Source organism: Bos indicus x Bos taurus, chromosome 15 (assembly GCF_003369695.1).
Source record: "Bos indicus x Bos taurus breed Angus x Brahman F1 hybrid chromosome 15, Bos_hybrid_MaternalHap_v2.0, whole genome shotgun sequence".
NCBI lineage: Eukaryota > Metazoa > Chordata > Mammalia > Artiodactyla > Bovidae > Bos > Bos indicus x Bos taurus.
The window spans coordinates 9772503-9797767 of NC_040090.1; the positions used below are offsets into that span (position 1 = coordinate 9772503).

The 25265-nt window shown below is 47.1% G+C and overlaps 1 protein-coding gene across 4 annotated transcripts; it reads right to left on the reverse strand.

Annotated features, from left to right (window-relative positions):
* Positions 1-3900: 3900 nt before the first annotated feature.
* ACCS (1-aminocyclopropane-1-carboxylate synthase homolog (inactive)) lies at positions 3901-24898 on the reverse strand. Of its 4 annotated transcripts, none has more exons than XM_027562610.1 (15): positions 24783-24898; positions 22820-23110; positions 17482-17541; positions 14888-14958; positions 13629-13698; positions 12864-12930; positions 10854-10951; positions 10239-10316; positions 9408-9508; positions 8476-8565; positions 6737-6782; positions 6480-6621; positions 4595-4737; positions 4336-4489; positions 3901-4193 (listed from the first exon to the last, which is right to left on the reverse strand). In XM_027562610.1, exons 2-15 carry the CDS (start codon positions 23108-23110, stop codon positions 4096-4098), a joined length of 1509 nt encoding a protein of 502 aa, XP_027418411.1. In that variant the 5' UTR covers positions 24783-24898; the 3' UTR covers positions 3901-4095. The 4 variants fall into 4 exon arrangements, with proteins under 4 accessions (XP_027418411.1, XP_027418407.1, XP_027418408.1 ...); XM_027562606.1 differs by having other exon boundaries at positions 17314-17541; positions 24783-24894; XM_027562607.1 differs by lacking the exon at positions 24783-24898 and adding an exon at positions 24577-24761 and having other exon boundaries at positions 17314-17541.
* Between the last annotated feature and the right edge of the window lie 367 nt (positions 24899-25265).

Sequence of the window (25265 nt, forward strand, 5' to 3'; positions counted from 1 at the left end):
CTAATAGGAAGAATTTACCATCAGCAAATCCTTCCTAACAGAGTATCTTAAAAGATGTATTTCAGGAAAAAGAATATTAAAACCAGAAGAAAGAACTGAGATGAAGTAAAGTGAAGTGAAAGCAAATGTGTTAGTCACTCAATCATGTCTGACTCTTTTCGACCCCATGGACTGTAGCCCGTCAGGCTCCTCTGTCCATGGGATTCTCCAGACAAGAATACTGAAGTGGGTTACCATGCCCTTCTCCAGGGGATCTTCCCAACCCAAGGGATCAAACCTGGGTCTCTCACATTGCAGGCAGATTCTTTACCGTCTGAGCCACCAAGATAAAAGAGATGAAATAAAGAAGTAAAGAGATGAAGTAAAGAGGTCAAGAAATTGACAAACTCGTGGGTAAATCAAAACAAATAGTCCTTGTATAAAACTATAACAATAACAAATTGGAAATTAAAAACGAGGCATTCACCCCCATGTTCACTGAAGCATTATTCCCACTAGTCGAGATACAGAAACAACCTGTCTATGGACAAAGAATGCATAAAGAAATTGGGGTACATTCATGCAATGAAATAGTATTCAGCCATGAAAAAGAAGTAAATCCTGCCATTTATGACAACATGGATGAACCTCAAGGGCATTTTGCTAAGTGAAAGAAATACAAATATTAATACTATATGATCTTTCTTAGAGGAGTGTGTGAGTCACTCAGTTGTGTCCAACTCTTTGCTACCCTATGGACTGTAGCCCCCCAGGCTCCTCTGTCCATAGGATTCTCCGGGCAAGAACACTGGAGTGGGTTGCCCTTTCCTTCTCCAGGGGATCTTCCTGACCCAGGGAATCGAACCCGTGTCTCCTGTGTCTCCTGCGTTGGCAGGTGGGTTCTTTGCCACTAGTGCCCCTGGGAAGCCCTGTTATTTTACACGGAATCTTAAAAACAAAACAAACACACAAAAAACTCGGCTTCTAGACGCAGGGAAGAGAATGGTGGTTGCCAGAGGTGGGGGTGGGGGGAGGAAGAGATGGGTGAAGGGGTGAAAGGCAAAATGAAAAAAATGGAAAGAATTTTGCAGCAAATACCCTTATATCCACCACCTATATTACGCCATTTCTATTTTACAGTGCTTGTCACATGTCTATTTCCTGATCCATCATTTTTCTGTTGCATTTCAAAATAAGTTGCAGATATCAGCAGTTACATCTGAATATTTTATTTAAAGTATATAATGAACTAGAGATCAGTATTTTGCAGTTCTTATTTCTTATGAGATAAAATTTATGTACAATAACATGCACATATTTTGTACTTTTTCTTTAAATTAGGGAATAACAAGAGCTTTGGCAGATGAAGGGGGAAAAGTAATGGCAGAAGAAAGGAGAAAAATTAATGATTTTTCCTTCATACAAAATTTATACTACCCATATAAACATCTAAAAAAAAATTAAGTTAGGAAACAAGTATGCAACAGAAAGAATGAACAAAAGTAATAATTCCTCATGAAAAACTCATAAACTAGTAAAACGGATTTTCAAAAACCATTATAAGACTGTTCGTGATAAAAATAAATGTAGAACAGAAGTCACCAATATCAGGAGTAGAAGGGGGGATATTACTATGTAGAGAAAAAAGAAAAGAATGTACTACTGACACATACAAACGTATAGACCTCAAAACATCAAGCTGAGTGATACAACCCAGACACAAAAGTGAACAACTATAGAATTCCTTTGACCTGGAAACTTTAAGCATGGAGGTAGAAATCAGAATAGCATTAGCCTGTAGGGGACTGGCAGTCAGGAGGTCACAAAGAATCGAACATGACTTAGTGACTGAACAACAGCAGCAGGGGATTGAGAGACTACAGTAAGAGCTTAAAGGAACCTTATGCAGTAATGGAAGTGTTTCACATCATGATGGGGATATTGGTTACACAGATGTATATATTTTTTAAGGCCATTGGGTCTTACAATGAACATCTGTCCAGTTCACTGTAGGTAAACTTTACCACAGTTTTTAAAAATTAATAGAAAGCAATGTTTAAGCTGAAGCTCAAAAGACATCTGAGAGCAGTACTAGACCTAGATGGTATTTTTAAGTCTCCTAGGGCTTTCCCTAAGTAGAATTTTTAATTTTTGTTTTGTTTTGTTTACTGTGTACAACTTTCATATGGTTTTAAAAACAAAAAGCATTAAAGACAAACCCAGGAAAACCAAGTGAAAGAAAAAAAACTTCTGTTTTTTTTTCCCATCCTCCCAATTCCCCTACCCTATAGGCAATTACCAGTCTTAGTTTCTTTTGAATTCTTTTTCAGACTCTCTAAGCAAAAACGAAGGCCCTACATTTTGACTTAGGGTGGTGGAGTCTGAGAAAACATGATGTCAAACCTTAAATATCCTGATGAGAGTCATGTAGGCTTAGAAATGTTGTTAGAAATGTTCACATCAGAACTGGAAATTCTGTTTGACCTGGCCTTCATCCAAACTGGGGTTGTCATGACTTTTCAAAACACAGTTTCCAGGGGTAAAGAACCTGCCTGCCAATGCAGGAGATGTAAGAGACTCAAGTTCCATCCCTGGGTTGGGAAGATCCCCTGGAGGATGAAATGGCAGCCCACTTCAGTATTCCTGCCTGGAGAATCCCATGGACAGAGGAGCCAGATGGGCTACAGTCTATAGGAAGGATCACAGAGTCAGACACAACTGAAGCACCTTAGCACACACACAACCTGACTTGGAATCCTGGTTCTGCTGTTTTTGTCCGTATGTGACTTTGGGAACATCATTTCATCTATTTAGGGCTCGGTTTCCTCATCTCCAGCTTCCCTGGTGGCTCAGATGGTAAAGAGTGCCTGCAATGCAGGAGACCTGGGTTTGATCCCTGGGTCAGGAAGATCCCCTGGAGAAGGAAATGGCAACCCACTCCAGTTGCCTGGGAAAATCCCATGGACAGAGGAGCCTTGCAGGCTACAGTCCATGGGATTGCAAAGAGTCAGACACAACTGAGCGACTTCACTTTCCTCATCTCTAAAATGGGGGGTGATAATGCCAGCTTCCCAGTGTGGTTAGAGTTAGGAATGCTGCCTGTAAATCACCCCACGTGGTATCCCAGGCATACAAGGCATTCACAAAAAGACAGGGCAGCGGAATCGATCAGTGAAAGGCAGAAAGAGGAAAAATCCTAACCCACAGAGCACGGTTTATAGAAAGTAAACACTGATTTCACCAACATGCTCTTTACAGAGGAACGAGGAAAGACACAGCTTTTCCAAACAGGAGCGCCAGCACCAGAGAAGGGGCCTGAAGCATACAGCTTTAAGGCCAATTCAGAAAGCTCCTTTGGGCTCTGAACAAAAGCATCCCTGGGGATGGGGTGGGTGGCCCTTTCATGGTTAGAGGGGAAAGGCCAGCCTGGGACAGCTTGTCCCCTGAGCAGTTCAGGGCCCCTGATCTCCCTGCAGTCATGGCAAGGTCACTCTGGCGCAGGATCAAGAGTAAAGGGAGCTCCTTGCCAGGAAGACCGCACCCTGGAGACAGAGACGCCCTGCCCGGCTCCCACCAGGGGCTCCTGCACTTCATCCCACGTGGAGGCTGGTCCCACGCCCCGGGTCCCAGGTGTGCTGGCCGCCCACATCCTACGTGCGGGGAGGAGAACTGAACATAACAATTTAATTCCTTTCTCCTTGTACTTTGGAAATTATCACTCTTTTCTCTCTTGGGGGCGTGCTCTCCCTGACACGTGCTGTTCCTTTGATTTGTTTCCCTGGCAATAAAGACGGAAGACTGAAGGCGCCATCAGAAGGAGGCACAGGTTGTTTGTTTTCAGGTCCTGGGGGTGCCGAGGGCTGCGTGAGGAGCAGTCACGACTCCTCCGCCGTTCCGTAAATGACTCACAGCAGAGGCTTCTAGTTTCTCACTGTTTTGTTTTAATAGCAGGAGAGGGGGTGGACCACAACTTAAGGTGCATCTCGCTGCCCCCGGGAGAGCAAGGAATCTTCTTCAAGGGCAAGGCCGAGAAGGGTATCTGCCTGGCAAACGGCTTGTCCAGCATCAGTCTTCACAGTGGCTGCGGGGCCCTGTGGCCACGAGGCAGTGACCAGCTCACCTGTGGGGGCCTTGTGGCTCCTGGATCTGGTGGGGAGGGGCGCCGTCTGCCAGCTGGGGTTGGCCCTCAAGCACCTGTCGGACCCTCTGCATCCCTGGGAGGTGGGAAGGGGCAAGTGAGGGTCAGCACGGATGCTGGGTGGGTGCGGACCAACCAGCTAAGGCTGCTGGGGCCCCAGTGGGGCCAGAAGCAGGAGGGTGGGCTGAAGGGCGCAGTCAGGAGCCGAGACCACTCACCCAGGTGAAGCCGGTGGGTCTTGTCCGAGAAGACCAAGCGGAACCAGCCGGGCTCTTTGCACTCAAAGGCTTTGCCAAAGGACAGCAGCACCTTGTTCTCCAAAAATCGACGCCAGAGCAGCACCTCCTCCTCAAAGGTGGCCTCGGGCAGGTACTGGGAGGGGTGAGAGGAGCTCGGGATGCTCGCCTGCTGGAGGGAGCTTTCTCACCACCGCCCCCCCCCCCACCACCCCACCACCTGCATTTCCACCTGCATCACCTTCCTCAAGTCGACCCAGATGAAGAAGCCGGCCCCACGGCTCACGAAGGGGATACCCAGGGCCCGGAGGTCCTCAGAGACATAGGTGTGGGCAGCCTTGAGCCGGGCGTGGTTTTCTGGCAGATACACTTGGTTGATCCAGTCTGCGTGGGTGAAACAGAAGCCAGAAGATCAACCTCCCATCAACCCTCCACTGTGTCCCGAGAGCCAGAGCACTGAAGGGAAAAAGGCCCTGAGCTGCCCAGACTGGGTGAGCCCCACTCCACTGGCTGATTGGGGGTGATAGGAACAGTCAGTGAAAAGCACCTTAAATCCAGGCACTTGGCCGTTCAGGAGCCCCCAGACACAAAGTCCCTCAGGACCCAGACTCTCACCAGAGGTGCACCCATTACAGTGACACTTCCGAGTCACCCAGCCGAGGCCCAGATCTCAGTGTGGCCACTGACGAGTTATAGGGCCTTGGACAACTTTACCTCCCTGATCCTCCCCATTTTTTAACTGACGTTTGTTTTCGGTGTCCAGTTCAATGAACTGTAATATATACGTATATTTGTGTAAACCAAACCCCCTCCACACACACACACAGGCAGGCTACTGAACAGTTCCCTGACCCCAGAGAACACCCTCATGCTGTTTGAAGTCACATCACCCCCTTTCCTACAACTGCTGGTCTATTCTCCATCACTGTAGTTTTTGCCTTTTCCAGAACATTACGTAAGTGGAATCATACAGTAATGTAATTTTTTGAGACTGGTTCCTTTCACTCAGCACAATGCCCTTGTGCTGGGTCATCGTGGCATTAGAGCAGCACAGTATCCCACCGTGTGGGTGAACCACAGTTTGCTTCTCCATTCATCTGCAGAAGGACGCTCGGGTTGTTTCCAGTTCGGGGTGATGATGAATAAAGCAGCTGTTCACATTCATGGAGAGGTTTTTGTGTGACCATAAGGGCAAAGATCTCCCTGGGCCGGGAAGATCCCCTGGAGAGGGCATGGCAACCCACTCCACTACTCTTGCCTGGAGAACCCCATGAACAGAGGAGCCTGGCGGGCTACAGTCCATGGGGTTACAAAGAGCTGGGCACGACCAAAGCAACTTAGCACACACGCAAGGGCAAATATCTCGGAGTGGGGTTGCTGGGCCATTTGGTAAGCGTGTGCGAGCTTTATAAAGAACTGCCCAGCTGTTTTCCAAGGTGACCGTTCCATCTTACATTCCCGCAGCAGCATGTGAGTTCCAGCTGCTCTGGGTCCTCACCAATACTTGATACTCTCACTATCTTTTTAAATTTAGCTACTACCGCAGGTGTGTAGTACCTGGTCCTCATTTTCCTCATCTATAAACCAATGAGGAAATTACAGGTACACCTGCTTCCGAGGATTCTGGGGAGGGGCGAATGAGATGATGCATCGAGAGCATCTTGCAGGGCTCAGTGAGTGGTGGCGATTACAGGTAATCTTTCTATCTAAACTCACTCTCTGAACCCAGGAACAGAACCGATCTGCATAGAGAGAGATACTTCCATTATAACAATTTTCCCATCATAGTGTCTGCTCTTTTCCCAGGGCTCACAGCTAAGAATAATGAATCCACATTGATTAAGTTCCTGCTATATGCCAGGTGCCCTTCTAATTGAATGACAAATTCCACCATCCCTACAAGACAGAGTCCATGATGATCCCTGTTTTGCGGATAAGAAACTGAGGCTCTGGGAGGTGAAGGAATAGGCCACGTAGTCAGGAAGTGACGGAGTGGGGCATGAACCCAGTCTGGGCTCGGAGCCAGCACTCTCAAACACCACCCTAAATTCATCTCGTGGGAGAAGTATCCACAACCCCTGGCCAGTCCCTCCCACAACCTCAAGGGGCCAGGCCCAGGCAGTCACCATGGTCCCGGAGCAGCTGTGCCATCTGGTACTGGACCAGGCCACTGAGGCCGTGATAGCGGCACAGGGAGGCCACCGCCGTGGCCACGGCCCGGTTTTCCGTGTACAGCGTGCCGAAGCGGAGCCCAGACATCCCGAAGTCCTGCAGGAGACAGGCACCGTGGGCGGTGTGGCCAGCCCTCCCGGAGGAAGCCAGCTATACCCACCTCTCTACCCTCCCACCTCCCTGACACCCCCAAGGCCAGCCAGGAACCCACCTTGCTGGTCGCCCACATCACGTGGGTCCTCTGGGGGTCAGGCAGCCTGCAGAGAGCACAGCGTGAGAACAGAGGCAACACAGACCCGCGGGCACTCACAGGATGGGTTGGCCAAATGACGAAATGGATGGACAAACCCGGTTTCATCTCCTGAATCACTAATTCCTCTACATGCCTTACAGCAGGAGTCAGCCAACTGCAACCCACAGGCCAAATCCATCCTGCTGTCTGTTCTTGGAATTGAAGCTTTATGGGGGAACAGCCACACTCTTTCACGTACATACCATCCAGGGCTGTTTTTACGCTATAATGCCAGAGTTGAGTGAACAACCATATGACCCGTAAAGCTTAAAATATTTGCCATCTGATCCAAAAATATTGCCAACCTCTGATGCAGAGCATACTTCAAGCATCACTTCCTCAAACAGACCTCATCTGACCACCTCCCTGTAGACCAGGCCAACTGGGTACCCCAAGCCGATCCTCTGCTGTCTCCGCAGACACCTCCTTTGTAATCATCAAATGATTAGCTGTGTATCTAGTTGCTAAAGCTTGTAGAAATATAAGACCCACAAAAGAAGGGCCTGTGTCTCTCTTGTTCACTGACATATCTCCAGCACAGCACAGTGTCCGGCCCACAGTAGGTAGCAAGTCCCTGTCTCTCCGAGTCTCAGTCTCCTAACCATGTGCCATCTGCTTGGCAGAGCCTTGTGAGGACTGGCTGAATAGAGCAAAGGAAAGTGTTAAAGGACCATTGACTGAAACCACTCTAGCCAGGCAGGATAATAGCCACTAGTGTGAGTTATCTCACAGCAAGAGAGAGGTCCTGATGAAGGACACGGAACTGACAAGCTACTGCCTGCCAGAAGAATCCAGGAGTGGCTGAAAGGAGGGAGGAAACACCAGCCCATAATGTGTCCTTCCAGCCTCCCAGAAGCCCTCACGCTGGAGATCATCTTGATTGAGAGATGTTCGTGCTGCCAGGGAGGACCTTGAATTGAACCAAAAACGGGCACAAGCAAGATGACTGGCCAGAGAGAACCCAGAAAGATAACCCCATCACCATAAAACCCGAGATATCGAGCCACGTGGCAAAGCGGTTCTCCTGGGTCCCTATCCCCTGCTGTTCTCCTCCCAGGCACCCCTTCTCAATTAAGTTTCTTGCTTTGTCAGCGTGCGTGTCTCCTCGGACAATTCACTTCCAAGTGCTAGGCATGAGCCCGCTCTCGGGCCCTGGAAGGGGTCCCTCTCCCAGACACAAAAGGACTCAGCAGGGCTGAAAGTCTAAACAAACATGGAGCCGTCAGAATCCCTGAATGCCGGATGTGCAGGCTTGACAGGTGATCTGCTCCAAGTGTTCCCACAGGTGCTCTGCCTACACATGCCTGACTCAAGAATAAGTCTAACTTGACTCAAACTGCATCTAACACAAAAAAGCTCGGATAGCTGGCAGGGCTTGGCACACGCAGGGGGCCCCAGGAGTATTTGCTGAAGGAATGAATGAAAATGGAGCGACTCTGGAGATGAAGGCAACAGCAGAGAGGCCCATTTCCCACCCTCCCAACCCTCCCTCATGGAATCCTAAGACCCTTCCTTGGAGCTTTCAGAAACCCCACAGAACAGTTTAAAAACCAGCGACGGCCCCACCTCCCTTCTCGCTGGGGGATCTGAGGACTGCAGGATTAGCGGGAAGGCAGAGGAATTGCCCTGCGGGGGCGGGGCCGAAAGAGTCAGCTCACCTTTCCAGGCTCAGGACACTGCGGTACCCAGCTGACTCCTCAAACACGGACAGCATGTAGACCTCGTCCACCATCACGTGCAGCTCGTGCCTGGAGGGCAGGTGCGGGTGGGGGGGGGCGGGGAGAGAGCTTGGTTTGCTGGTTAAATGCGCCCCCCAGGGTGGGATGGCAGTGAGTCAGAAATCCAGAAGGACCACAGTCTAGCCCAGGGCTACCAAACTTGCTTTTTCCAAGAATATCCATCTTCTTTTTTTTTTTTTCAAACAGAGATGACACTGGGGCTTTTGAAGCACTGTGGGGGAAGGCAGAGCCCTCAGGCACCTCTACAGAAGGGACACAGTTAGGTGTGAGGCAGTTAAGTGTCTCAGACGGTAAAGAACCTGCCTGCAATGCAGGAGACCCATGTTCGATCCCCGGGTTGGGAAGATCGCCTGGAGAAGGAAATGGCAAGCCACTTCAGTATTCTTGCCTGGAAAATTCCATGGACAGAGGAGCCGGGGGCGCTTATAGTCCATGGGATCGCAGAGAGTCAGAAACAACTGAGTGACTAACACTCACACCTAGTTAGGTACAGACAGACCCAGATTCACAGCTGGCTCCGCCCCTCACTCTGAGGCTCAGTCACTGGGATAAAGACAATATCTGCACCTCTTAGCACTGCTGCAAGGATTACACGAGCGAGAGCGTGAGGGGCTAGCAGGGGCCTGGCCCCTAGAACGGGCAACAAACGACCGTTGTTGTTTCAAAAAAGAAAGAGCTAGCATCCCACCAGAGCACTGCTCCCCGCCCCAACCCCCAACTCTCCTGCCGGGAAGGGTAGAAGCAGGTAGAAACTTACAGTGGGGCCAAGAGGGCAGCAGGCACCACACCAAAACTCACATCAGAACCCTAACCTGTCACAGGCTTCGTGGGATGAGTGTGGGGCACCTCACCTCTTGGCAAACTCCAGGTACTCCTGCAGCTCCCCTGGGGAATAGATGTCACCCAGAGGATTCTGGGGGTTGATGAGGATGAGGCCTTTGACCTTCACACCCTGAAACATCAGTAGGGCAGGAGACCCTCAGCTCCTCCCCAAGGCCACAGAGTCCCACCGGACAGGCCGGGCACTGGGCAGGATCCCGGGGAAATCTGTTCACCACTCAACATGAAATGAAGAAGGGCAAAGAATCATATCTGCAGCATCGTATCAGATATAAAAGAAAACAAATGCAGAGACCAAAACTCAGAGGGAAATATGTCCAAACACCAGTAGAAGTTGCCTTTGTTGGTAGAAATATGGGTGGGAGGTTGTGCTTTTAAAATTCCCACAGTGGTCATGTATGACTTTTATGACCAAGGTTAAAAAAAAAAAGATAGATTGATAGATTTCTGAAAAGTGGACTGGACAGGAACCACTGGTCTCTGCCGTTCTTCAGGATCCCCTCAGAGCGAGGGGGCTACCTATTCAAATCACCAGAGAGATCGTTGAACCACAGACTTACAAGTTCCATGCTTGACCCAGGCTGAGTGGGGGGCAGTGTTTTTAATCAAGCTCCCTGGTTGATTCTTTGTACACTGAGAGTCTCAGGGATTTTCTCTAGTGGGAAGACCTCTATGGGCAGGCTCCTTCTTGACCCTCAGAATGGTTCCATGCTACCACCCTATCCCCATCTCCAATATAGAGTTTCAACCCTTCTCCTTAGGAGATCAGTCCATGGGAAGGGGGTCCCTGCCCTGCTCAGAGCCACCCACTTCCAGCCTTGGGTTTAATTTGATCCCCAGACCTCAGAATTAGCTCCTTGCAGGGCCATCTCCAGCTTCTCCACTGTGAGCTGGAAGGGGCGTGTTTCCAGCCCAGTGACCTGAAAAAGATCCACAAAAACCACCAGCCAGATTCAGTCACCTTGCTCCAGACCTGCAGGCTGGGGTCTCACCTCCCCACTGTCATCTCCAGCCTCCTCTTAGGACAATCTCAGAAAACACAGGATGTGAGGGGTCACTCCCTTCTAACTGCTACCCACACATCACATCAGGTCAGGGACAGCCTCACAGCTCTTAGGTTTGGAGAAAAGCCCCCTGAGGTCCTCTGACTGGGGTCCCTGAGCCTCCATGTGGAGGTCTGCTCTGCCCTGTTCTCACCCCACCATTTCTGTGTGGTCTCCCTGGGATGCCCTTGGCTTCTACATGGACCCTAGGGATCTCAGAGCTGAAAGATCAGATGTCCCCAGGGCACCCAGGCAAGGGCAGCCATGGCCAATGGGAGACCCCATTCTCCTTCTGGCCATAACCCCAGAGCCTGCAGCATGGACTTCCTCTCATGACCACTGTCAAATTCAGAAGCAGGAACATCCTGGCCTATAGGAAGGTCCAGGCCCACCGGGGGTCCCAGAAACTCTTACCTCACTGTCCAGATAGACACAGACCAGTCGGACGTTGCCATAGAGATACACGTGCTGTGTGATGGCTCCATAGTAAGGGGCAGGGATCAGGAAAGCCTCTGGGGGCAGGAGTGAGCCAGGGCCTGTCACCCTCTGGCCAGGATGCCCAGAGCCCCCATCCACTGACCCCCCACGCCTCTCTAAGCCTTCAGTGTCCTTGGGGAGCATGCTTCCTCTCTTTCAGCTCCCAAAACTCTTTCTAAAGCTTGGATCCACTGAGATCAGTCCCTTTTCCAATAATTAGTAGCTAACCTTTATTGAGCACTTACTATGTGTGGGGATCTATGCTAAATACTTTTTAATCTTGTTTGACCATCACAGCCACTCTGCTATTATCTTAACTTTACTGATGAGCAAACTGAAGCTTAGGTCCCTCAGAAGCACAGGACATGCTCGGTCACTCTGAGGACAGACTTGGAACCAGGAGTCGAAACTGCAGGGCGATGATCTGAGTTTGACAAACGTTAAAACTTGACAGTGGCTAGAGCTGCCCAGAGACAGGACGTGCTGCTTCTGGAGGAATGGGGACACTGAACCAAAGGCTGAGACCGCTAGGTAGGAGGCGTGTCACGCAGAAGACTCTCGCTGTGGACGGGGCTTGATGAGATGATGTCCAAGGTCTGCTCTAACGCAGAGGTGAAGGCACTGCCCCAGTTCTGCAGCAGTCACATCGGTCAGGCTGAGCTCCCCAGCCTTCCCTTCAGCACAACCCCCTCCCACAACTCCCAGGTCTGGAAGGAGTGGCCTTTGTCCTACATGTCCCCTCTGCTGACCACAGGGATTGGACCAGAGGTAGACAAATGACCCCCGGAGCCAATGCACCGGCTGGCCAGACACCCATCACGTTCTCTGAATCTCAAGACTTTGCTCCAAAAAGCAAAGACCCTTGTGAGATGAGAATGAGCACTTGAATGCAGAGGTCATGGAGTCAGAGCTGGGTCAACAACCCGGGGCCCTACAGAGTTGAGGATGGTCCAGAAGAGGAGGGAGGTGGACCGCACACGTCAGGGACAGACAGAGTGTGTGCTTCTCCCACTCTTGATCGTTCTCAAATGGGTAGGAAACTGCCTGTTACATCCTTGCGATGAATCTTCCTTTTAGGTTCAAAATATTACAGCTCTGTGTGTGATTCTGAGAAGTAACTCAACCCCTTGGGACTGAATCTCCTCTCTGTTAAATGGGAATAAGCCCAGAACCCATCTCATTGAAGTTATAGTGGGGATTAAATGACAGACTGCCTAGCCTTAGACCAGTGCCTAAAACATAGTATGTGGTCAATAAAAGTTACTAATAGTAGTTTAGAAGTTAAGCTAGTGTGAGCGGGCTTCTGTTCCTGGCAGCCAACAGCCCTGACCACGACTACAGACAACGTGTCCTTGAAATGCCCATGGCTCTTGCAGTAGGCGCCACTGGCTAGCCAGTAGACATCCATTCCTAAGAGAGCACACAGATTTTTCAGCTATGACCAGCCAGAAATCCAAGGAAAGTGGACCTTCCCCCAGCCCCTGGGATGAAGCAAGTTTAGCTTAAACCAACCAGGGTTCTCCTACGCTTTGCCAGGGACTGCTTTGGGAATGGGTCTGTGAGTCCGTTCTGGCCAGAAAGATGAAAGGGACTCTCCTGGAAAAGAGCAGGCCCATTTCCTCCCTCCCCTCAAAAAAGAGATGGGCAAAGCCCAGCCTCCCTCTCTTCCTGCTTCAGGACACGCTGTGACGTGAGGCTGTGGGTACCATCAGTGAGCACGAGCAAAAGCCAAGGTCGTCACAGAGGCAGAGCCCAGAAGCCTGGCACCACCTTGATTTCCCCTGGAACTGCCAACCTGTGCTGTCTTGTCAGGGCTCAGCCCCCCGCGGTGGTCTAACGGTCTATTAGGGCAAAAGCATCTGATGCAGCCCTCCAGGCCCAGCAGCTGGGGTCGGGGGGCAGGGTTGGGGTGGGGGAGCTGCAGGCCCAGGGCCAAGGTCTACTCACCTCCTGCCTCACACAGCACCGTGGCCAGAGCAGAGAAGAGAGAGGCACAGCCGTTCAGAACAACCACCTGAGGGCGACACGTCCACGGGACCAAGATGAATCTGTGCGGGAGGGAGCACGGGCCTGCAGCCTGGATCCCGGGGGGGCGCAGAGGCAGGGCCAGGCTGCAACTCGGCGGGCCCACCTGGGCACTGTCACAGCAAAGCCATGGGGGTCCCCGCAGGCCCCTCCTGACTAACAGCCGAATCCATTTGTGTGGCTCACTCGTGGGGACTCTGTTCCAGATCCACTGAGCAAGCAAGAGGGAGCTGGTCACTCAGAGAGCCCGGCCCGAAGGTGTGGAGGCAAAGAGGGGCCACAGAGCAGAGCAGGGCAGAAATTACGCTGTTGCCGCTGTTTAGTTGCTAAGTCACATCTGACTTCTTTGTGACTCCATGGATTACAGCCCATCAAGCTCCTCTGTCCATGGCATTCTCCAGGTAAGAACACTGGAGTAGGTTGCCATGCCCTCCTCAGGGGATCCTCCTGACCCAGGGATCTGGAAGCATCTCCTGCCTGGCAGGCAGGTTCGTGACCACTGAGCCACCTGGGAAGTCCTGCAGAAATTATACCCAAACTCTAAATATCTAGGGTGAGGGGAAAGAAGGGAGGGGTGTCTTCCTAATTTCCATATCAAAACTAAGTGATCCCACCATACCGCTGGTCAGCCAGAAGTTGGGTAGGGAGCAGAAGAGGAGGAAAGAGCAGAGAAGGGGAGTAACTCACATTCTCCGGTTTAAGGGGTGCGGGGCTTCTGCAGTAGAAAGATAGGAACCTGGCCACTTCCTCCCGGAGGCTGGAAATCAGACAGACAGACAGTAGTGATTGTCAGCGGGGCTTGAACTCCTCCCCCACCCCTTCCATCCCAAAGCTCCTCTGGCGCATCTTCAGGCAGCTGCCATCACCCTTCTCTGCTTCCCATGAGGGGAATACAATCAGTATTTGTCTCCATTCCTTGGCCCCCACCTCCCTCCTTGGCCCCAACACTATCCACATACATGGAAACTTTCATTCCAGTAGTTGTAGGACACGCAACCTACCTAATCAGCAGACTGTAGGAATATCACAAGTAACACTCTCTATGTAGATCTAGCTAATAGTAATAATAATAATAACACATTATCATAATAAAATATATAATGTATAACAACATAATTATTATAACTATTATCATAGTTATTGCTAACATTTACAAGCATTTACCTTATGCAGGTGTTAGAGAATTTTCCTTAATCTTCATAAAACTCTTATCTGTAACACAACTATTATTATTCCCATTTTACAGACAAAGAAACCGAGGCTTGAAGGAATTAGGTCATGTGCTGATTAGCGGGCAGAGTCCACATTCAAGCCCAGTGGTCTGACTCTAGGGCCACCATCCTCATTATTACAAGAGCGGGCGCCTTGGAATTACCCTTGGAATCAAGTCCTGCTCCAGTACTAAATCCTTAGGACTGCATCTGGGCCCTAGTAAGTGCCCCACAAATATAAAGGCTTATTAGTTTCATTTATCATCTCCTATCTTACAGCAACAGGAGTCCCCAAGCTGATTCTGGCTCCTCTAAAGCTACTGAGAAACTGGGAACAAAGACCTCTGGCATGAAGGCCCTCCCTGTGCCTCAGACTCAGAGAGACCAAGTCTGGGGGCCTCTGAGCGGGGGCGAGACAGGCAGGAGGCACCAGTTCTCTGCAGATGCTCAATGAGACCCCATGACCGCCAGCTCTCCAGGACCAGGCCTCAGCCCAGGGCAGGCTTTTCAACCCAACACTGTTGATGTTTGGGGCCAGATCATTCTTTGCCGTGGGGGCCATCCCGGGCATTGTAGGAAGTCTAGCAGCATCTCTGACCTCTACCCAGTAAAAGCCAGCAGCACCCCCTCCCCCAAGGTACAAAAACCAAAAATGTTTCCAGATGTTGCCACATGTTTCCTGGGAAGCAAAACCGCCCTGGAGGTGAGAACCACTGGCCCACAGGTCCTACTTACAACAGATGTCCCCTCCAGTCGGGGTACTGCAACAGGGCCGGCTCCACCTGCAGCATGTCACTCTGACTCAGCTGGGGACAGAGAGGGGACAGCAGGGCTGAGGGCCGCACATGCTCACGGGCACCCGTATCCATGCAGCACTGGGGCCTCTCAATCCAAGGGCTGCTCACCAGAGAACAGGGGCAGGGACAGGGATAGGCCAGGAACAGCATTCTCATGCCCATTCTGCAGATGAGGAAACTGAGGCTTAAAAATGTCAGGTGTGGGAGTTCCCTGGCAGTCCAGTGGGTAGGACTCCTGGCTTTCACGCAGCAGGCACAAAATTCCATCCCTGATTCAGGAACTAAGATCCTACAAGCCATGCAGCGTGGCCAAAAACAGCCAGGTGGCTAGGCAATGGTACAGTACTAGCAAGGGGAAGAGCTGAGATGAAACCGAATTTCTGAGCCCTAGTCCAGTGCTCTTTATACAATACGCCACCTAACAAAAGCAGACGGTGGATTTGCGGAGGCGGTGGAGGAGACCTCGACCCTCAGCTCCTCTGTGGGCTGACAGAAGAGGCTCCAGAATTGGGTGCCCTATTTTGGTCTTGGTTCTGAGTCCTGGAGGGACTCAGGCCGCTGTCCTCCTGCAGCCTCAGCTCAACCTCACACTTGGGAAAACGCGGCCATTTCCAGATCACCTCCACTGCCCGGGTGCCGGGTTAGGGACTCCATGGCATCACACACACAAAGTCGAGGAAAGGCAGGAGCCATGGGCGGTGGAACAACATGGAATAGAGGGAATCAGCCACGTGTCCATAACTCCATCCTCCTCCCTTTCTCCCTCTCTCCTGAGAGCCACGCTAGCCAGTACAGAGGCCACTGGCCACTGTGGCTCCTGGCTCCTTATGTGCGACTCTCCTGAAGTGAGACACTGGATTCTGAAGACTTATATGAAATAAGTACGTAAAATATGGGGCTACCCAGGTGGCTCTGTGGTAAAGGGCCCACCCCAATTCTCGAGTTTGAACCCTGGATTGGGAAGATTCCCTGGAGAAGGAAATGGCAACCCGCTCCAGTATTCTTGCCTGGGAAATCCCATGGACAGAGAAGCCTGGCGGGCTATAGTCCATAGGGTCGCAAAAGAGTCAGACATGACTTAGCAACTAAACAACACCAACACCAACATGTAAAACAACTCATTAATAATTTTTATATCGATTACATGTTGAAGTGGCCATATTTTAGATATGTTGCACTGCATAAAATACATGATGAAAATGAATGTTACCAGTTTCTTTGTACTTGTTTAATAGAAAAATTTTAATTGTACATGTGGCTCACGTTTTATTTCCACTGGATGGCGCTGAGCTGCCTTAGGGTGGGGAGATGTTTTTGGGTAGAACAGGCTTTAAAGTCCATTCCCTATACCCCTCTCCCATCATGGCTCAGATGTTCCCCTTTGGAAACATGCTCCTTTGGGTGAAGTACCCCTCTCTCCACAGCCCCAGACTCTGACTCCTAGGCCTTGAGAGACAGGTGGTTCCCGTGGTTTGCTAGAGATGGCTCTCACTAGTCAAGAAATCTGATTATTCTCTCTATACGTGGGTAGGGAGAGTGAAGGGGAAGGGGCAAAATAAGGGTAGGCGATTAAGAGGTCCAAACTACTAGGTATAAAATATGCTACAAGGATATACTGTACAATATGGGGAATATAGTCAATATTTTATAGTAGCTATAAATGGAACATAATCTTTAAAATTTTTCTTAAAATTAAAAAAATTAAAAAATTTTTTTAAATTAAAAAAATTTTTTTAAATTGTGCATCACTGTTATATACCTATAACTTAAATAATACTGTATAGCAATTACACTTCAACTTAAATAAAATAATCTGCTTACTACATTTTCAGCAATTTTTCAACATGTGCTAAAAACCAGTCATTTTCAAAAATGAAATTATATAAACTATATAGAAATTATGTAAGTCAATCATAGTAAAAACAAAAGTAAAAAAATAAGTAAAAATCATAGTAAATCAAATCATAGTAAAAAAAAAAAAAAGGGAAAAGGTACTCAGACAATACTGCTTATGGTCGACATTATTGCACTTCGCTCCCATCTGTGCTCCGGGGGTTCTTCCCGTCCAGGTGTCCGCTTGGGGGGCCACCACGTGGTGGTGCCGTGCCCCGCTCTTCCCAGCTCTGCGTGCAGTGATAGCACAGCACGACCCTGAATCAGCCACAGTGGGGGTATGCACACTATGGGGGACTCCGCAAAAGCCACAGATAGGACCTCTCCTGCCCCAGGGCCAGTCATTAAACACTGACCACACGTCGCTGAGTGTCTCCCCCTGAGAGCAGGGACCCAGCCAGCAGGAGGGGCTGAGGCGGGAAAGAGCCAGAAGAGGAGAAGCAGCAGAATCAGAGTCAGGAAGTAACTCACCCCAGATGGCAGAGAACGTGGTCCCCAAGGCAGAGGTGGGTCTCCTGACTCCAAGACTGGGGCAACTGAGGCAAGCAGCCGGCTCTCTGGGGGGAGCATTCCAGGGAATCCCAGAGAAGACAGCCCCTTGGAGCTGGGGATGCCGCTCAGAGGTGCAGTGGGACTTACCCGTCTGGACAGCAGGTCAAAGCAGAGTTTGTTCTCACTGGTGCCCAAGTTAATGATGCCCTGGAGGTGAGAGGTACAGAGCCACGTAAGCACAGCAGAGGGTGCCAGCAGAAGGCTCCAGGAGCACACGAGGCAGCGAAGTGGAGCTCTGCAATCTCGACCTTCCCACTACCCCACCTGGTCTTTGCTCAAGCGCTGCCCTCCACAGGGTTCCCTGATCGCATCTCCCCATTTCTAAAGCTCTGTGCAAATGCCTTCTCCTCCAGGAAGCCCTCCTTAAAATCCCACCTGCAGGGGATCTTTTCTTCTTCGGGACCCCAAAGCGCTTTAGCTGTCCCCCTTGAGAGCACTGGTCAGTTTCCATCCCAGGTCACAAAGACTGATGTACAGGCTTTCTCTCCCCTACAAGATGGGAAGGTCCCTGAAGACACCACATGCCCAAGACACACCCTGAATCTCTCAAGAGGCTCAGTTTACAGGCTGCCAGAATGTGTACGCAGTAAACTGGTGCTCTGGCAGGAACAGGAAGAAGGGTGAATATACAACAAGCAGAGGCCCTGGGCTGCTGGAAATTCTCCCTGCGGTGGGGACCCATGCCACATTACACAGCATCCAGATTCCAAACCCATAAGGCACTGTTTTCATAGGACAAGGAGGAGGGCAGGCACAGCTCAAGTTGCCCCTTATACTGTCCCTGAAAAAACTCATGCACAGCTAATTCCTGACCCCTAAGGTATTAGAGGGGATGGGGAAGGAGGAAGGACGAAAAAGTAGACCTTTACTGGGCTCAGCTTATGACAAATAAAAGGCAGTGTTCCTTCAAGCCCCGGGGAGAAAACCTATAGGATCTTCCCTGCCACCAATCTATCACCGAATCCTGACACTTGTACCTGCAGATACAGGCACAGTCCAAGCACTTCTCCTCCACTGCTAAGCCACCAGTCTCTCTTGTCTACATTATTGCAATAGCTTCCCTCCTTCCTTTCCTGATCATTCCCTCATCCCCATTCTCCCTGAGTTGAACCTCCATCCAGCAGTCTGAGTCTAACTCATCTTTTTAAAAGAAAAATCAGATCCCACTGCTCTTCCTTTGAACCCTTTCCATCCCATTTAGTCTAAAATCAGAAGCCTCACCATGTCCCATGAGACCCTACAGATTTAGTACCATTCCTGTCCCCATTTCCTTTCTGACCTCATGCCAGCCTCCAGCCAGTAAGCCCCTCTGCCGTCCCTAGAACTGCTCTGGGGACTTTGTACTGGCTGTTCCTTCTGCCTGGAATGCTTTTCCCCCAGATATCTACAAAGCTCACTCCCTGTGACAGGCAGCCTCCAAGATGGCCCTCAGTGACCCCCTACCTCCTGGTATGCAGGGCCTTGCATAATCCCTTCTCCTTGAGTGTGAATAGACCTAGTGACCTGCTTCTAATGAACGGAACATGCAGGAGTGTGTGTAGACCTAGTGACCTGCTTCTAATAAACCAAACATGCAGAAGTGATGGGATATCACTTCCAAGACTAGGTTACAGTCAGTGGCTCCCATCTTGGGCACTCCTGATCTCTCATTCTCTCTTCCTCTCTTGGATCGCTTGACCCAGGGGAAGCCAGCTGCTGTGTCATGAAGCAGCCCCATGGAGAATACCACGGGGGAAGGAACTGAGGGCTGCCAATAACCACGTGAGTGAGCTTGGAAAGGGATCATCCTCCTGCCCACTCTGTAATCATGTGAGTGAGCCTGGAAATGGATGATTTCCCTGCCCCACCAAGTCTACAGATGAGACCACAGCCCCAGCTTCATCGCAACTTCCCAGAATATCTTCAGCCTGAAGCACCACCCTGATTCCTGAATTCCAGAAACTGTGATCTGTTTCTTGTAAACTGCTAAGATCTGAAACACTTTGTTACACAGCAAGAGATAACCAATGCAATCTCTTTCTTTTTCCAGGTCTCTGCCGCAATGTCACCATATTAAAGTGGCCTTCTGTGACCACGTCACCTAAATAGCAACATCCCCAGCCCACCCCACCAGTCTCTATCTAATTCCCCTACTTTACTTTTCTCTACAACACTAACCACAACATATTTTATATATTTATGTCTGTTCACTGCCCGTCTCCCATATTAGACTTACACACTCCATGAGGGCAAACTTTATTTTTGTTCATGGCTATAATTCTGGCATATAGAACAGTGCCACCACCTGGCACATGCTCAATAAATAAAGACTATTAAAGGTTTATTTGTGCCAGCTCTCTGCCCTCTGAAGGTATTACTAGTAATAATTTATAATAACTAGTAAAAATTAGCATAAATAATTATAATATTATAAAATGTAGTATATAATTAATATATGTATTATATATTAATTAATATTAATTGTATTAATTAATATATTAAACATATGTCTATATTGTATAATATGTAAATATATAATACATATTTATATACATTATTATATAATATAATATGTATTATTATTTATAATTATAATATATAATTTATAATTATTATATATAATATATATTACACATATATTACATACATATATACATACACATGCATATATACATATATACATATACATATATATTATATATTGTAATATAAGATAATATATTATATTATTATATATTATATATATTACATATATATTGTATTATATATAGTATATATTATTATAATATAATAATATATAATATTGTATTATTTTACATACTATATTATATATAATATAATATATGCTGCTAAGTCACTTCAGTCGTATCCGATTCTGTGTAACCCCATAGACGGCAGCCCACCAGGCTCCCCCGTCCCTGGGATTCTCCAGCCAAGAACACTGGAGTGGGCTGCCATTTCCTTCTCCATTGCATGAAAGTGAAAAGTCAAAGTGAAGTCCTCAGTCGTATCTGACTCTTAGCGACCCCATGGACTGCAGCCTACCAGGCTCCTCCATCCATGGGATTTTCCAGGCAAGAGTACTGGAGTGGGGTGCCATTGCCTTCTCTGATGATGTAATATATAATAATTATATAATAAATATAATTATACTTATAAATTATAAATATAATTATAGCTTATATAACTATATTATATATATTATATAATACAATATATAATCGTTATATAATATAACTAAATGTAATCATATATTAAATATACAATATTTATAGTATATGATATATAAATAATATATAAAATATATAAATAATTATGAATTATAATTATAATTATAAATTATATACTTGGAAATTATATAAATATAATTATAAATATATCATATTAAGTTATACTTATATAATATATGGTAATATAATTATAATAAATAATAAACTACAATCATTATATAATTATAAATTGTATAAATAAATAACATTAATGTATAATATATTAATAATATATTATATAATATAATTATTATATATAATCATAATATATTAATATATAATATATGTTGATGCTGCTGCTGCTGCTGCTGCTAAGTTGCTTCAGTTGTGTCCGACTCTGTGCGACCCCAAAGACGGCAGCCCACCATGCTCCGCCTTCCCTGGGATTCTCCAGGCAAGAACACTGGAGAGGGTTGCCATTTCCTTCTCCAATGCATGAAAGTGAAAAGTGAAAGTGAAGTCGCTCAGTCATGTCCAACTCTTAGCGACCCCATGGACTGCAGCCTACCAGGCTCCTCCATCCATGGGATTTTCCAGACAAGAGTACTGGAGTGGGTTGCCATTGCATTCTCCCATAATATATGTATTATATATTATATATCATAATATATAATGTTATAAAATAATAATAAATTATAATATTTATAATTATAAATCAAAATTATAATTATAAATTATATAAATATAATTATATTATATATCATAATATATATTATATACTATGTTACATATTAATATATATGTATTATATTATATATTGTATTATATTATATAATATATGCATTATATTATATAATATTATACATTATATGATATTTATATTATATAATATTATACATTATATGATATTTATATTATATAATATATAATAATATATATATGATATATATTAATTATATAATATATAATTAAATGTAATCATACATTAAATATATAATATTTATCTTATATAATATATAAATTATATATACTGTATTATATATAGTATATTAATATATTGTTATATATAATATATTATTATATAATTATTATAACTTACTTCCCTGGTGGCTTAGAGGTTAAAGCATCTGCCTGCAATCAGGAGACATTATAACTTATAATATATAATATATATATTATATATCATTTATATATTATATAAGATAAATATTATATATTTAATGTATGATTACATTTAATTATATGTATTATATTATAATATAATATATAATATAATAAATATATTATTATATATTATATAATCAAATCATATTATATAAATATAATAATATATAATTATATTATATTATTAAATATAATTATTATATATAATATACACAATTATATATAATATAATATATAATATTATACTATTAGTATAATAACTAATAATTGCTAGTAATAATTTTTAATAATAAACCATAATCATTTGATATAATTATTATAACAGTTATAATAAATTATTGTAATTATAATAAATTATATTATATTATAATTATATTATAACATAATTATTACATATTATAATGATATGATATTATAAGGTATCATAATTTAATTATTATAAATAATATTTAATATTAATAATTTTACTGATAATTTAAATGATTAGATTATCATTTATAATTATTATAATTTATAATAATTGTATTATTATAATGTGTAACAATTATGTTGTTATAATAATACATTAATAATAATAGCAACTACCACTTATCGAATGCTGTATGTGAAGCACTGTGCTAATAATTTATATACCTGATAACATTTAGTTGTGACAGTACAGAATATAGCAGGTATTATTACCCCAATATAGAAATGAACTAAGGTTCAAAGACTTTAAGTAGTTAGCTTAAGAATATACAACTTTAAAGTGAAACAGTTTCAGCCTGAACCCTAGCTCTATCCCAGCTCTAAAGGTGAATAGGTGGGCTGTGGATCAGAAGCCATATAAGAGCACTCCATGGTTTTTGAATTCCTCCCCCACAAATCAAGTTTCTCTTAATTATAAGTGGGCCATTTTCTGATTCAGGTAATATATTGGGACCTCTCTAAGCAACACTGGAAACCCCACTGGAAGTCAGAAGTCCGTAACTCTAAGGTGACAAGAGCAAGCTGGGTGCTGCCTTATCGTTCAAGGTGGGGTACCCTCCCCCAGTTCTCTCTTGGGTCCCAGTGGGGAGGGGGGTGTCACTCACACTGGGGTTCTTGTCCTCATCATATTCATCCATGTGGTAGGTCCTGTAGCCCTCCTCCGCTGAATCCCAGAACCATTTAATGACGCTGCCTCTAGAGGACAGGTAGGGGCTGCTGGAGGAGAGCTCGGCAGCGGGGTCACCCACTCCATAGAACTTCAGCAGCTTCTGGTCGGGTTTTCTGGAGCATTCTCTTTCCAGACCATCTCCCTTGTTACTGGGCAGGTCCTGTATGGAGTCTGAACCTGGACAGGCGGTAGTCATCCTGAATTCCTTCTGAGGGAGGGTGAACATCTGCAGAAAAACAAAAGCATTCAATCTCTGATCTGATCAAGGACCTTTCATAGCACCAAGCATCAAAAATGAATTGGGGGGGCTTCCCTGGAGGTCCAGCAGTGAAGACTTCACTTTCCAAAGCAGGGAGGTGAGGGTTCAATCTCTGGTGGGGGTGCTAAGATTCCACATGCTGTGTGGTTTAAGAAACCAAAACTTAAAAAAAAATAATAGTAATATAAAAGTTCAATAAAAGCTTAAAAAGTGGTCCACATCAAATACAAAAAAAATCTTTAAAAAAATGAACTGGGAGGCATGGGGCCCTCCCCCCTCTCTATCTCCCCTTCCTTTAAGTTTATATAGTTATCACTTCCTGTGTCCCCTACTAGTTGTAACCATGTGTGCAATCGCTTCAAGGCATCAACCCTACTAAAGGATTTACAAGCAGAGGGTTTATTTGCTACTAATGGCCGCTTCTGCTTGCTTTACGTTTGGAGAAGTCTTTGATTCTGCAGGCTAACGTGTCACCAGCTTCTTTTTTCCTTTCTTGCTGATCTCAATTAAAAAAAAAAAAAAAAAGTTAAAATTTTCTGACTTCAGGCAGAAAGGGCCTGGAGTCCACGGGTCTTGCGGTGACTGATGTGAACAGGAATAAAGGACAGAATGAGATTACTTGGTGACTTGGAGCAGACAATGGATGAGGCCTGAGAGCAGGGAAATGGGGGTCTCTGCAAGTGCAGGGACCCGGGGCAGCGCCTAGAATTCCATCTTCAATCCCAAACTGGGGCAGTTCTGGCCTCAGGGAGAGGCTGGTCTGATCCTGTGCTCTGGTATGAACTCCACTTTCTAAGCCAGTGTCCTCTTGGGCAACGTGGGTGTAACGGTAACTATCTCATAGGGTAGCCCTGGTGAGGACAGAAACATATGAGTTGGTGTAAATGGCTTAGGATAAATCCTGACTCATGGCCGAAGTACAGTAAATTATATTTATATTAACTGTTATTATAAAACTCCCTGCCAATTTCCCTAGTCCTGATGCCCAAGCCTCACAACATCTGATGATGGGGGACCAACCAGCGGCTCAGAAACGCGGGGCGGGGGGGGGGGGGGCGCTGCCCGGGTTAAATTTTGCTCCATGAAGTCATTTCTAGGTCCTCCCCCAACTGACTGGGCCTCCTGAGCCTTAACTCGGTTCACCACCCCCCACTCCCCCTTAATCCCCCTCCCCGCAGCCTTGGACAGCGGAGAGTTCAGAGCCGGACACCCACGTGGCCGGCCTCGGAGATCCGCGAGAGGGCGGCCAGGGCGGGTGGCAGAGAGCAAGCCCCTGCAGGACGGCGAGCGCGCGCGGGAGCCGGCTCCCGCTCTCCGGGAGGAAGTGAGAGTTGGGGCCGAGGGCTTCGAGACGGAAGGACCGGGACTTGCGCAGAGAGACCTAGAGCCCGAGCCCCCGCGGGCCCCCCTGCTCTGCAAAGCGGGTATCACACCTCCTCGGCGGAGCTGGAGGCGCCGGCACCCGAGGCTCCGGGGACGCGCGGTCTCTGTCCTCGCCCGGACGCGTCCACCGCCGCTGAGCGGGGCGCACCCGGGCCCAGGCACCCGCACGAGGGCCCGTCCGCGCAGGGGGCGCACGAGGGGCCGCACCGCGGGGCTGGGGCCCACCAGAGCCTCTCTCCCCGAGACCGGCTCCCACCTTTGGCCGCCCAAGCCGGAGGGGAAGCCGGGGAAGGGGAGGCGGCCCGCGGCCTGAGCCGGTCCAGGAAGAGGCGGGCCGCCTGCTGCCACCGCGGCGCTCTACGGCCTCGGCGCGCTTGACCGCCTTCCAGACCGGGTCTCCCCGCCCCGACACACGCGGGCGCCTCCCTCTGCTCCAGGCCTTAGTTTAGCCAGTTTAAGGCAGTTACCAGGGTTACTCGGCAAATATATGCCTTGTTGGGGCCTATGGAAAAGCCTTTTGGAATTAATGCGTGTGCATCCTTAAAACATCCTTCTACTGAGAGAGCTTTTGACCTGACTTTGTCGTTTCTCCTCCTCCTTTCGTACTACAGAACGCTTGTTGAACTCTACCTTAGACCTATACATTCTGAGACTTTGGAAAAGAACTAGACCTCCCAGGACCCGGGCCCACTCAGAGCCTTGAATAGTAAAAGTCTCCTTTTCCCATGGAAAAAAAAAA